Source organism: Electrophorus electricus, chromosome 21 (genome assembly GCF_013358815.1).
Source record: "Electrophorus electricus isolate fEleEle1 chromosome 21, fEleEle1.pri, whole genome shotgun sequence".
Taxonomy (NCBI): Eukaryota; Metazoa; Chordata; class Actinopteri; order Gymnotiformes; family Gymnotidae; genus Electrophorus; species Electrophorus electricus.
The window spans coordinates 15222296-15237312 of NC_049555.1; the positions used below are offsets into that span (position 1 = coordinate 15222296).

At 43.1% G+C, this 15017-nt stretch overlaps 1 protein-coding gene across 1 annotated transcript; it reads left to right on the forward strand.

Moving 5' to 3' along the window:
* The first annotated feature begins 203 nt into the window (after positions 1-203).
* cdh5 (cadherin 5) lies at positions 204-9541 on the forward strand. The gene is made up of 12 exons (XM_027027632.2): positions 204-636; positions 3014-3211; positions 3326-3608; positions 3978-4094; positions 4213-4383; positions 4480-4658; positions 4857-5110; positions 5328-5464; positions 5731-5840; positions 5948-6050; positions 7008-7250; positions 7530-9541. Exons 2-12 carry the CDS (start codon positions 3041-3043, stop codon positions 8018-8020), a joined length of 2259 nt encoding a protein of 752 aa, XP_026883433.2. The 5' UTR covers positions 204-636; positions 3014-3040; the 3' UTR covers positions 8021-9541.
* Positions 9542-15017: the final 5476 nt, after the last annotated feature.

Genomic DNA, 15017 nt, shown 5'->3' on the forward strand with positions numbered 1-15017 from the left:
TCTCCCCTCTCTCTCTCCCTCTCCCTCTCCCCCTCTCTCTCCCTCTCTCTCTCCCTCTCTCCCTCCTCTCTCTCCCTCCCCCCCTCTCTCTCTCTCCCTCTCTCTCTCTCTCTCCCCCTCCCTCTCTCTCTCTCTCCTCTCTCTCTCTCTCCCCCCGAGCATGTTTCACACAGCCTGCGTCTTCAGAAGGAAGATGCACCCACTCCTCTCTCTCTCTGTCTCTCAGTCCAGCTGCCACTGATGTAATCCTTCATGCCACCCTTTGCCCCTGTGTGCCCTCTGCTAGTGTCCAGGGCTTCGCCAGTGCTGTTGGATTTCTTAGCAAGGGTCTCAGAGCTTGCACTGAAGAAGCCTTAACAATAACAGGAAGAGTGTCGCCCTGAGCCTTGCCTGATTGGCTGTACCACTGCACTGGCCTGGACGTTCTCCGAGCAGTTTTGCAGAAGTGCATACACCTTCACACAGAGCGGAACTGATCTGGATGTCTCCAGCAGGACAAGAACGGGACTGATCTGGGTGTCTCCAGCAGGACGAGAGCAGGACTGATCTGAGGGGCTACTCCATCTTCCCCATTTGGCCTTCACACTTTCTCTGTGGATCTGTGTGGACAGGAAGGACTGAGGGACTATAAATCTGGTAGGAGACTTTCTGTGGTCTTTATATTCTTACTGAACTCTCAAGAATTCAAAGACCTATGTAAAAAAGGGAAAAAAATCACCAATCTTTAGGCTCTTTATGAAATAATTGTTAAAAAGTAAATCATTTATGATTATGAAATACTACATCTAATTATGGTTAACGTTTACAAATGTTATGAAAATTATGTCTGAAAGTTTATATTCAGAGTATAGAAAAACCTAGGCTATATATGATCGTTCCTTGAGATCAAGAACAGAAATTCAGAGAGGACAGTGCTAGTCCTGGGAATGCTTGGGAATGCTCGGTCTGCACAGACACAATAAAACCTTAAACACTCTGCCCTCCTGCCTCTACAATTATACAAAAGCTGCAGGTCACTCTGCCATTGTTTGTGTGAGATACATACATTAGGTTTTAATCATTTTATTCATAATCAATTGGTAAAGCCAAATTTTAATAGCTGTATTTTTTTGTTTGAGATGATCTGACATGTCATCGGTCCAGTAGGAATTAGAACCAGGCACTCATGCCAGGGAAAGGTGAGACATGGTGAACTAACAGCCAGGTCCTCTATGAGAGAGAAAGCGCAGGGGACATTACCAAATGTGAGGACCGGAGAAGCAGGTGAAGAGAGGCTTGTGACGGACATGTGAGTCAGACAGCTTTTCTTAGGGGTGAGTAGGAAAGTAGATTAATGGAAGATTAAAGCAGTTTAATCTACATCAAAGCTCAGGTATTAAGACCATGAAACAACTGGTCTCCATTTCCAAAGACAGATGAGAAAGGCAGCAGCGTTTTCACAGAGGTTAAAACTCCCACAGCGTAAGAGTGTGTGTGAGGGACTAGCTTTCCTGCCCCTGGCTAGTTTGGGGAGAAGAGACATATTCATATGCTTGAACCCTTGAGCAAAGCCATTCTCATAAACACATCGCATTTCAGTTCAGTTACATGTTCAGTCATTTTGATCTATATCTCACTTATATCTAAATAAACTACATTTTCATAAATGTGGAGTTGTCCCAAAAACATGGTTAAACGAAACTGTAATTTGTGAAGCTAAACTTTAATATTTTACATTTGATTGAAAAAGTATGTGATGTTACTTATTGTTGGTGTCAGAACTCACTTTAAATTTACAATTTTATTGATAAATAGATGAATAGAAAAAGAGAGAGAAAGACAGATACAGAAAGAGAGAGAGAGAGAGAGAGAGAGAGAGAAAGCAAGAGACTATCTGGCTTTGGAGCTGAATTACAGGAAGGGCGTGAGCGATCTCTCTCATTAGCATAATGACGACCCTCATCCCCAGACGTAACCTTCCTCTGACGCTGACGCTGTTCCAAAGCTTCTGGTCTTTGATAAGAGCCACCTCATCGTGATCTCACCATGATCTCATCGTGATCTCACCGTGATCTCAGCATGATCTCATCGTGATCTCACCGTGATCTCATCATGATCTCACCGTGATCTCACAAAGACACATCAAAATCAATCTTTTCAGCTGCCTTCTCTTGAAACATACTTTAAGAAATGCTCATTATAAAACGCTAATGACACCCACTGTCTGAAAAAGATTCATGTAATTAATGTTAAAAGTGCACTTTGTCCAAACATAGACAATGTAGGTCAGGAAAAATAGATTGTCAGCCTTGACTATACTCTTCAAATAAAGTTTAGAATAAAATAGGTGACTCCCAGGCCAAAGCAGCCTGCTGGGTGGGACGCTAAGCTGTTAAACTCACAGGAACACGTCTACCAGTAGGAAGAGGAGCCGAGGCTGCAGATCTGGTCTGGTAGGGTTATTTCTGCAGAACTGTCAGCTAAATGACAAAACTGTACATTTCACTTCAGAGTAAGAGAGAGCTTTCTTTTTCTGGGATGGCAGAGTATATTGGACATAGAGTATATGACCAAAAGTACATAAAACTAAATAACTCTCTGAATGAATGGAGAATATTTGTATAAAAAGTTTGCGAGGCCAAACTCTATTATCATTTTGTTTATAAGATCAATATTTTTTGTGGCTACAAATAAACTGTAATATTATGTAATATGTAATATTATTTGTAGACAATATTGAAATGGGAAACAAGTCCTTACTTTGGTGTAGTTAACATCCTTCCTCCCACTCAGCTACCTCCTCTACTCCACACCTGCTGTATGCAGGTTTTTTGTTTGTTTGTTTTAATTAGATGTTCTATTTTTGTCTATTTAGTGTGCATAATTTATCCCTAAGACTAAACGTATTGGTCTTATAGGTGTTTTTTAGTTGTTGTTTAAATACCTCCATCATTAAATACCTCCATCATTGCTTGTTCCTTTATTGTGCGATTCAGAGCTGTTAAATATCCACACTGTGTTCTCCTGCCCCCAGGTGGCGCTGTGGTGTGTTTGAGAGCAGATGGCTCGGCCGTTACTGTGTGCAGGTGTGGTGGTGGTGATACAGGTGGTGCTGTCAGCGTTCTCTCTGGACAGCCCCGCCCACCTGAGGTCAAAGAGAGAGTGGGAATGGAAGAAGTTCTTCGTGTACGAGGAGACAGATCCCAGCGAACCGCCCCAGCAAATTGGCAAGGTAGCAGCAGTATGTCTGAGAAAGCAGATGAAACAGGACAGAGAAGGACATTTTTCATTTGCATTGTTTTCTTAAATTTTTGTTCACACATGTTTCTATGCTTTTATCTTCTAGATATCAAACACCCATGCCAACAACACCACTGAATATATACTCACGGGTGAAGGGGCGTACACCTTTTTCAAGTTGAATCAACACGGCGACATATTTGTACTAGCAAGGTTGGATCGGGAAAAGAAAAAAACCTACAGACTAAAAGCTCAAATCAAGGACATCAAAACTAAAAGAGAGGTTGAAAACAGCACGGAGTTTGAAATCGTTGTCAACGACATTAATGACAACAGTCCAGTTTTCTCAGAGAGCTACGTGAATTCCGTCAATGAGCGATCAGAAAAAGGTGTATTACTTGATCATTCATGCATAATACCAATAATAAAATATATAATGAATCATTTAAAAAATAATAATAAAATAATGTATAATTTAATACGCAAAATTTATACACATTGCTTATGTCTGAGTACAACTTGAGCAATTGAAAGTTAAGCGTCTTGCTGAACAGTGGCAACTTGGCAGTGGTCAGGCTTGACCAGCAACCTTCTGATTACAAGTACCTTAAACACTGACTTACCACTGCCGTGAACTATGCACATGAACTATGTTCATTATGAATTATACACACAAGCCTTCTAGATTTTTTTAATAATTGAGTGTAATTGAATTGCATAAGGAGCTGTTGTAATACAGTGAAAACACTGTGTTACAGGGATAACAGTGCTCACGGTACTCGCCACAGACGAAGACGACCCAAGCACCCCCAATGGAAAGATTTCATACAAGTTGATGAATGGAACAAATCTTTTCGATATTGACCCAAAGACAGGTATAGTAGAGAATCAGAGCGCCATTTTGAGAGCAGTGTTGTAAACAGACTGATGCTTCATGTCTAGTGAGCTGGTTTGTAAGCAGTGACAGTGAAGCTGTGTGCTAAATCCACACAGGCATGATAAAAACAGCAGTGAACACGCTGGACCGTGAGACTACCAGCCAGTACAAGCTCATTGTACAAGCCTCAGACCTCAGCGGCTCTGGGCCAGGAAGCAACTCTGCTACGACTATTGTGACTATTAATATAAATGACATCAACGACAATAAGGCCTCCTTTGCAAAGCGTATGTGAACTCTAACATACATACCTAACATATGCGTGCTTGTACAGTACGGTTCACTATAAATAAGCATCCGAAATGTGAACTTGTTTTCTGCAGAAACTTTCCGCTTTGACGTGAAAGAAGACGAGAGGCCAGAGTTCAAAATTGGTATATTAGAGGTGGAAGATCAGGACGAAAGACAAAATAAAAAGCCCGTATTTAATATGAGGAAATTTAGCGACCTCTTCCATGTGGAGCGCAATGAGATGCATGATGGAGTTCTCACACTCACAAAGGTTTGTCATACTCTCCCCAATATCCTCTATGACAAATGGAACAACCTTGTTTGAACTTTAACTACAGTCCATCACACAACGTTTCTCAGAACAGATACCTGCTACTTCAGAAACTGCTGTGTGTTGGAAGCATTTTTTACAGAAGTGAAATTCATAGAGAATGCAGCTCTCACAGGTATCCATGGTGATTTCCAACAGGCCCTGGACTATGAGGAGACCAAAGCGTATCACTTCACTGTGGAAGTTACGGAGGAGGGCCTCGTTCAGCCTGCTGATATCAGTGGCTTGGCTCTCCACACCACTGAGGTTTACATCACCGTGCTTGACGTTGACGAGCCTCCGGTCTTCACATATCCCGTGTACAACTTCAGCATTGATGAGGGACCAACTAAACAAAAGGAGATTGGATATGTTAGTGCCAAAGACATGGACAACACTGGTTACAGAATAAAGCAAGTACTTATTCACAATATAAATGCCCGGGCACTGCAAAGGTTTATTATGTTCATCCACAGCCAATAATGGAACTAGTTTTGATCCAGAATCATAAATTAATTTGGGTTTAATTTGTAGGATTTACACAATACCAACTTGTGATAAACATTTTCATGTTAAGCTGACCCTAATTTTCACATTAACTCTAATTTCACACTATTTTGTGTTTTGTAGATACGTCATTGAGGATTTTGATTGTCCAGTGGAGGTCAACCACGAGACGGGTCGACTTACTCTAAAGAGAGAGCTAGACAGAGAAGTTCAGGAGTTACACACATTCCAGATTTCAGCACTTGAAATATCTCCAAGTGGTGGGTAACTACGTGCACCGTTACATTTAATATTTGCTCTGACATTTTTTGGTTTAATTACTGATAACTCTAGAAAATAACTATTTAGGGAATTTGATTACAAACATCAGTAGTAAGAATAAAGTACTGGTCCCAATAACTCAACCACAGTAAAACCAGAATAAAAACAAACAATATTGAAATATTTACATTTTTGCTTTCATAACAACATAAAGGCACAGATATCTTTATGTGAAGAGGACAAACTCGTCTTTTTGTGAGAACAGGGCAGAAATCATACGCGCTGGTCAATGTGAGGGTAAAGGACATTAACGACAACAGGCCTGAACTGGTCGGAACCAACGTCTATATCTGCGAAAGCGACAAAAAAGGAACGGTGAGGAATTTCTGATCAGGTCAAATCAACCATTTTAAATAAAGATCTCAAATCTTTCAAATATATTTTTGGGAGTACACTTTAATCACTGTCCCTTAAACTCGCAGGTCATCGGAACCATTGAGGCCCGTGATAAGGACTACGATTCTGGAATACTCAGTTTCACTTTGGCACAAAAGAGTTTCAACTTCTCTCTTCATGACAACAGAAGTGAGTGAACCCCACTGGCCTTCACAAGACCTCAGAACTACAGTGGTAGAGTTCACTGTAAAACATCACTGTAAAACATCTTCACTGTAAAGATCTTCACTGTAAAACATCTTAAATGTAACATAAACTACAACCACATTGATGACACAGATATTGTCCATTATGTCCAACATTCTCAAATCTGAGGGAATAATAATAATAATAATAATAATAATAATAATAATAATAATATAACCAGAGAATAATGTCATTGATTATCTTAGAAAAATTATGTAAATTAAGTCAAAACTGCCATGGGACAAAATTCCAGTGGTCTGGAATTTTTCTAACACAGAACTGAACATTCTCTCATCAGCTCCGGGGCTTGGGTTAGCTCCGGGGCTCGGCTTAGCTCCGGGGCTCGGCTTAGCTCCGGGGCTCGGGTTAGCTCCGGGGCTCGGGATAGCTCTGGGGTTCAGGTCTCTGCTCCAACTGTTCCACTTTTCAAAGTGGCATGTGTGAGGCTTGAAGACCTTCTGATAAGGAAGGCTGTTCAGAAGGTTGCCAGTTCAACTCCCACTCCTTCCAAGTTGCCACTGGCAAGACCCTTAACCTGTAGTTGTAATCATAATTGTAAGTCATTTTGGATAAAAAATCAGCTACATGCTGTAAATGCTTGGAAAACAGACTAAGGTTTGCTTTGCACTTAACACAGAGGCAGAATAGATGTAGATTTCTACATCTGTTTTAGCACTAATCTGGCAGAATGCTCGAATTCACAGCTTTTGTAATTTGGGCGTTTTTGCACATTTTCACTCACATCACCAGAGTGAGCAGCTTGCTTTCCCACCATTGTGTAGAAGGTGATATTCTTAGATAGCACGTGCACTGCACTGTCAAAGACTTCAGGGCCTGTGCTCAGCTGGAATGACCGTACGAAGGGGAGTTGACTGTTGATGCTTGTGTCGTGCCTTGCAGATAACACAGCCAACATCATCCTGACTCAAGGACACTTTAGCACAGAGAACTCAGCGAGCAACATCCTGGAGGTGAAGATCAGAGACTCAGGCTCACCCTGGTTAGAGAGCATCACCCCTCTGCATATCCCAGTGTGCACCTGTCATGCTGACCGTCAGAGGGACTACTGCAGGCCGGATGCCCAGACAGCAGTGAGCGCCAGTGCCCTCGTAACCATTCTCCTCTGTATCCTCACTATTCTGGGTAAGACCCCGGGCCGTGCTCCTCCCCGATTCCGAGAACATGGTTTACTTCTCTGTTTGGCAGCCTCAAGTTTTCTGCATTTATCTCAGATTTTCTATCTTGAGTACCTTCACAAACCGACATGTGAGTCAAGCCAAGAAGCGAAGACACTTTTTTTTTTTTAAATACACTTTTCTGTGTAGATTTCTGTGTAAAATTCTGCGTAAAATGTCTTGCGACTATTTACTGGCACATATGTTTGATTGACTGAATAACTTTCTTTTCTTCTTTCTCTCACAGTGATCGTGATTCTCTTTGCTCTCCGTAAGAGCTACCAGAAGGAGGCACTGGTTGGCCTTGGGAAGTCATCGGGGGAGATTCACCAACAGCTGGTGACCTACGACGAGGAGGGTGGAGGAGAGATGGACACCAATGGCTACGATGTCTCCATCTTGTCGTCCGCCTGCCAGGACTGCAGTGTGGGTCCCGCGTCTGGACCCGCGATGTATGCGGTGGTAAAAAAGCCTTCCGCCTGCACGGGAGACATGGCTGTGATGATCGAGGTGAAGAAGGACGAGGCAGACCATGACCGCGATGGGATCCCTTACGATACCCTGCACATCTACGGCTACGAGGGGCCCGAGTCCCTGGCGGGTTCCCTCAGCTCTCTGGAGTCCAGCTCCTGCGGCTCCAACCTGGACTACGATGTCCTGAGTGACTGGGGCCCGCGCTTCAGGATGCTGGCTCAGCTCTACGGGGTGGAGGGCTCAGACTCGGACAGCTCGTACTGATCCCAGAACAGTGAAGTTGCAGCGCTTCAGTCAGGACGGTGCAGCTCATCATTTCTTTGCAGGGGGATTTTTATTTTTTTTTCAGCCAGCGTCTCTGACATGGCGACAGTGCTTGTCCTGATCATATGTGATTTTTAAAGTGGTATTACCATCGCCATGGTTATATTACAGATAGATCATTATTATTATTATTATTATTATTATTATTATTATTATTATTATTATTATATTTTCATTCCTAGTACTTGTGGAGATCCACCATGCCTGATTTGGTGGATTTTCTCAAAAGTGTTTTGATTTTTGATTCCTTCCTCTGTGCCCACTGCATAGCCCAGTAACTGTGGTGGACCAGACCATGACTAAATGATGGGGGTTCCTCTCATGTCCTGTGTGTCCCACACAAACAGAGTCTGTGTGAGCAGGAACAAGGGTCGTTGTATTAAATACGAGAAAAGAGTCCATGCAGCACATGCTGGGGGATTTTCTCACTCAGAGTTCTCAGGGTTTGAGTCATTTTCCTTGGCCACCTTTAGCAGATCCAGTACTGACCCGAAATCTTTGTAAACAATTTTTAAGTTTCTGTACTGTTATCCATGTGTCAATGTGTGAATGTTTTCTGTTTACTGTAATCTCTCGATAAGGATAACAGAACAGAGACTTGTTTATTGTATGTTTAGTCCTAAGTTCACTGAGAGACCATAATGCCAGATCTAAACAGTACCCACTGGCATGGTAGTGTTTGAGATGTTAAAAGTGCCCACTGGCATTAATGTTAATAATATTCGGTGGCATTAAAGTTAACAGTGCCTGCTGATACTGCTGCATACACTGTTCCCTCTCAGCAGGAAAATGACATCACCAGCCCAGGAGCAGCAGAGGAAACCGTGGCAACAGGGCTTAGACAGAATTAAAGCCCACTCCAAGGCTATTTGACAGGGATCAGCAACACATCAATTGTTGTGGACCAAGATCAACCCTCCAAGGGCCACGATAATAAGGCAATCACAGGAGTCTCAGGAAACGTGCAGCAGTTTGCACGCTTGTAGGGAGGTGAGAAGCAGCCTGAACTTTAACCTTCATCACATGAGCTCTACATCGCCAATCATCAGGTTGGCTGTGTACTACATGAGCTGTGGCTACACAGCTGCACACTAATTGAACTTTATTTGTGGTTAAATCTTTGAAGAAATCATTTTCCAGGGACCAATGATCTAGAATTTGACTGGTTACACTGATTATTCTTAATCCTAGTCTAATATTATACATAGAAGACGGTCTTCCTTTTTTACACTTTATAGATAAATGATTCTCTAAATATTTACCTCTGGACATACTTAACTTTGTCTTCATCAACACTATAAGTGGAAGCCATCTTTCCATCTTCCCTGCTAAGAACCACATTCACCTCTCCCAGCTCCCAGAATGGCAAACCACACCTCCAAAATGGCCTCTTCCTGTCTGTGTGTGCAGAAGAATTTAACTTCCTGTTTTCTTATCTTTTAAGTAAAGTAGCACATTGGAGCTGTTTTCCTGTTTTCATTCCAAGGGGGAAAAAAAAACAAGTCAGCAGGAAAATGTTAAAGAGGATAAACTATCATAACCGCGTGTGCGCGCTTTCACATCCAGAGGGGTTTTTCAAGTTTGGTGCTGTTGTTTTAGTTTGTGTGATTTTTTTTTTTTTTTTCAGTATTTTGTCTGTACTCTATCCATAGTCATCTTAGTGAACTGTTGTTTTATATAACATTATACATTCAGAGTTTTTACAAATGTTTTATGTATTCTGATGCAGACTGTTCAGTGTAGGTACAATCTCTTGAACACCTACATTTCAAGTAAATGTTATTATTCTATGTTTAACATAATGCATATTTCCTCAGAAAGTCAATAATGTATATTTCTGTATTTACTACTATTCAGAAACCTGGAACATTAACACATTAAGGCTGAATGAGCTCTGCTTCCTGAAAGAGTTTCTTACATCTGTTACAGGTGCAGTGTGCTTGTCTGTGAGGAGTACTTCTGTGAATGGGCCAGCAGATGGCACTGTTTTCTGTTTGTTTGTGTGTGTGTGTGTGTGTGTGTGTGTGTGTGTGTGTGTGTGTGTGTGTGTGTGTGTGTGTGTGTGTGTGATATTGGCTTTTGAGGATGCGAATACTTTTGTTTCTACTGTGTAAAATGACCTTTTGTATTTTGCAAAATTGTCAGTTTTGTATTCAAATAAAACTTTACACCTAATGATAGTGAATATGAATTTGATTTACATATTACACATACGGCACGCACACACACACACACACACACACACACACACACACACACACACACACACACAAACACACACACATACATACACACACACACATATAACCACACAAAACAGTTGTCCGGTAGAGTTCAGGGACGTGTGTGTGTGTGTGTGTGTGTGTGTGTGTGTGTGTGTGTGTGTGTGTGTGTGTGTGTGTGTGTGTGTGTGTGTGTGTGAGTGTGTGTGTGTGATTAGCCCACCACTGTGTGAGTGACACATTAGCTCTACAATTCCCAGAAGTGGTGAGCAGCAGAAATCCATCACACAGATAACAAGAGAGGAAACCTCTCCAAGTCTCATACCTTCTTCACCCTGAAACTCCCAGCTGGGCTTCCTGTCCTCTCACACATTGAGAGAAAAGCTTTTCCTAAAAAAAACACCATGTCTTAAGATCTTTCACTCTTAACTCTTTCAAAATTTAAACGCCAAGTTGTAACATCAAATACAAATAATGAAACTATGAATACCACATGTAGCTATGGAAACGTGATGATGTCAGCCTGCATTTCCATACCAAGCTCTGAGTACAACTACTGCCTGTGCAATGCACATGTTCAAATCCCCACCTTCAAAAAAACCTTCAAAACCATAAATACTCCTACAAAAAAAACCTTTAGAATTACAACTGAATAGCCCCCCACACACACACACACACACAAAATTTGGAACCACAGTCATTTTTCCCCACCAAAATCTCTATATATTGATATAGCACTTCTTTAAAACAACGTATACAAAGTGCTTCAGAGAAGATCGTTTTATCATTTATTGTTTGGAAAATGTAGCATTATATACACTGGTTTCTTCTAAGCATGTGGGAAAAATCTACACGTGTTCATAAGGCAGAACACAAAACTGGGGAAAAACATTTCAGTCTGGCAGGGACGCCTGGAGGTAAACCAGAATCACGTACTGTGTGTAATGCACAATCGCTGTCACTAGGGGGTGCAATTTCCCCAAACTTTAGAAGAAGGATATAAGTAATGACAGGACCTGGTTTGTTGCTTTGCACTACAGTGTTGAGTGAAAAGTAATGTTTGTATTTTGGTTTAAATTACATATTTTAATTAAATATTTAAGCATGTAATTAATATTAATATATTTATATTAAATTATTACTATATTGTGGTAAATGGAACCCTGCAAAACACTGGCAGAGCATGTAAAATTCCATCCCAGAATACTCTACTAAAGTGAACGTTTATCTCATACACCCACACACCTCTCTTTACACACCCAGCTGAGGTATAATTCAGAAATGTTTAGGTCACATGTCCAAACAAGCAGCATCAGAACAAACTTGGTGCATGGAAGGCAGGGAGGTGAGAGTGTGTCCCCTCATCACCACATCAACTCAGCCCTACTAACCCCACCTCAGCCCTCCTTACAGGTGTGCTAACCCCACCTCAGCCCTCCTTACAGGTGTGCTAACCCCACCTCAGCCCTCTATACAGATGTACTAACCCCACCTCAGCCCTCCATACAGGTGTATTAACCCCACCTCGGCCCTCCATACAGGTGTGCTAACCCCACCTCAGCCCTCCATACAGGTGTGCTAACCCCACCTCAGCCCTCCATACAGGTGTACTAACCCCACCTCAGCCCTCCATACAGGTGTACTAACCCCACCTCAGCCCTCCATACAGGTGTGCTAACCCCACCTCAGCCCTCCATACAGGTGTACTAACCCCACTTCAGCCCTCCATACAGGTGTGCTAACCCCACCTCAGCCCTCCATACAGGTGTACTAACCCCACCTCAGCCCTGCATACAGGTGTGCTAACCCCACCTCAGCCCTGCATACAGGTGTACTAACCCCACCTCAGCCCTCCATACAGGTGTACTAACCCCACCTCAGCCCTCATACAGGTGTACTAACCCCACCTCAGCCCTGCATACAGGTGTGCTAACCCCACCTCAGCCCTGCATACAGGTGTACTAACCCCACCTCAGCCCTCCATACAGGTGTACTAACCCCACCTCATCCCTCCATACAGGTGTACTAACCCCACCTCAGCCCTCCATACAGGTGTGGTAACCCCACCTCAGCCCTCCATACAGGTGTGCTAACCCCACCTCAGCCCTCCATACAGGTGTACTAACCCCACTTCAGCCCTCCATACAGGTGTGCTAACCCCACCTCAGCCCTCCATACAGGTGTACTAACCCAACCTCAGCCCCCCATACAGGTGTACTAACCCTTCCTCATCCCTCCATACAGGTGTACTAACCCCACCTCATCCCTCCATACAGGTGTACTAACCCCACCTCCATACAGGTGTACTAACCCCACCTCATCCCTCCATACAGGTGTACTAACCCCACCTCATCCCTCCATACAGGTGTGCTAACCCCACCTCATCCCTCCATACAGGTGTGCTAACCCCACCTCAGCCCTCCATACAGGTGTACTAACCCCACATCATCCCTGATGTGTGCCAGCTACAGCAAATATGTAAATTTACTGTCTAAAAATAGGTAATAAAGATTTTCATTACTTAAACATGTGGAAAACACTCTTCTCCAGAGCGATGTGCTCTGGAGTGACGTGTGACAGTGTGTGTGTGAGGTTGGGGTGTTTAGCACCATGCTTCACCTGCCTCACCAGATGACAACGTGACGTAACACATACAAACACTTTTTTAGAAATGGTTTTTTAGAAGCATCTTGTAGGTGTGCAGTTAGAGATTTTAGTTGAGTGCGTGCTGTGTGCACATCCTCCTCAACAGGACCACCGCTGACTGGATGCTTAGTGTATCTGATAAGTTCTGGAGTTTTGTAGCATATAAGACATGTGTACCTACCACAGTGGTCAGTCAGTGTAGGTGGTCAGCAGATGTCAACAATAAAGTAGGTGGTGAGTGTCTGTGACAGGGAAGACCAGAGGGGAAGCTGCTCTTAAAGCTGCCAGCTGAACAAATGGAACAACTGTGACCGATGCACAATGAACCCTCCGGAAGACATACATGCACATGCATGTACACGTGTGTTTTCCCGGTTCATATGTCAGCACTCTTAATGGGGCACCTGTAAGCGCTACAGCTGCCTTTTCTGGTCCATGTTATTCACACGCTCACGACTGCTGGGCAGGAGGACACCGTGTCATGAGAGCCTCTTCCCAGGGGTAGATGCCCCGCCTAGTGTGTGTGTGTGTCTGTGTGTGTGATGTACATCTACAGTGTTTGGCAGACACCCTTTTCCAGAGTGACTTGCACATTTACCAGTTCAGCTGTACGTGTTTCCTTCAGGAGCTGCTGACCTTGGATGTGTGAGCTCCCTCCTCCCTCCTCCACCAGCTGAGCTACAGGAACAGTTTTATATAAATCTCACCATTCTGCCTCTGCGCAGTGTCCACAGTATGGGTTAATACTGGCTGAAGTGTGTCCAGCATGGGTTCGTACTGGCTGACTGGTCAGATAGCAGTTGCTGTGCTTTACTACCATGTGAGCAGGGACCAGCTGACCAACATGAGCAGTGGAGGAGAGTCAAACGTCACACAGCACACAGGGGTCATTACTGTGCCCTCACGTCAATTCCTAATTAATGTTGCCGTGGAGACCAGCACACACACAAACACGCAAACATATTTGTCACTTGTTTCCACTCCATGTCTGCATGTCCAGTCCAGACACTTTCACACACTTTGTCACCCCTTTTGGTGTACAAGGTACTGAACTCACCCAAATTTAAATGGCTTGCATCCAACGATCTGGACAGAAGCGATTACCACAGATAATCTTAGGACTTTGACGTGACGTGTTTTAAGATTTTTTGATTGAAACCTTAATTAAATAGATGGATGCACACAACGGGCTGTGTGTGATAACAGTATAGTACTTAAAAGTGTTAATAAATAATTAAAAGTGTTAATAAATACTTAAAAGTGTTAAATGTATTGTACGTGTGCACTTTAATTGCTTAATGACATAAAAGAAATGTAGTTAAAACAGGGATTTCCCCTTTCAGCTAGAATACATAGTCTACTGCAATAACGCATGAAAACATACAAGAATGTGAATGATGTTACTGTACTTGTACTGTTACTGTGTCTTTTCTACTAAACAGTGACTATAAACAGAAAAAACAACCCTTGATTTACTAAAGACTCTCAGAATGGGGCGTTTAAGGGTAATGACAAATTAATGTACAAAATCGCTAAGTATGAATGTGATGCTGATGTATGTGATGGTGGTGTGTGTGATGGCGGTGTGTGATGGCGGTGTGTGATGGCGGTGTGTGATGGCAGTGTGTGATGGTGGTGTGCGTGATCGTAGTGTATGTGATGGTGGTGTGTGTGATGGTGGTGTGTGCGATGGTGGTGTGTGCGATGGTGGTGTGTGTGATGGTGTTGTGTGCGATGGTGGTGTGTGTGATGGTGTTGTGTGTGATGGTGGTGTATGTGGTGTGTGTGATGGTGGTGTGTGTGATGGTGGTGTATGTGGTGTGTGTGATGGTGGTGTGTGTGATGGTGGTGTATGTGGTGTGTGTGATGGTGGTGTGTGTGATGGTGTTGTATGTGATGGTGTTGTGTGTGATGGTGGTGTGTGCGATGGTGGTGTGTGCGATGGTGGTGTGTGTGATGGTGTTGTGTGTGATGGTGTTGTATGTGATGGTGTTGTGTGTGATGGTGTTGTGTGTGATGGTGGTGTGTGTGATGGTGTTGTATGTGATGGTGGTATATGTGATGGTGGT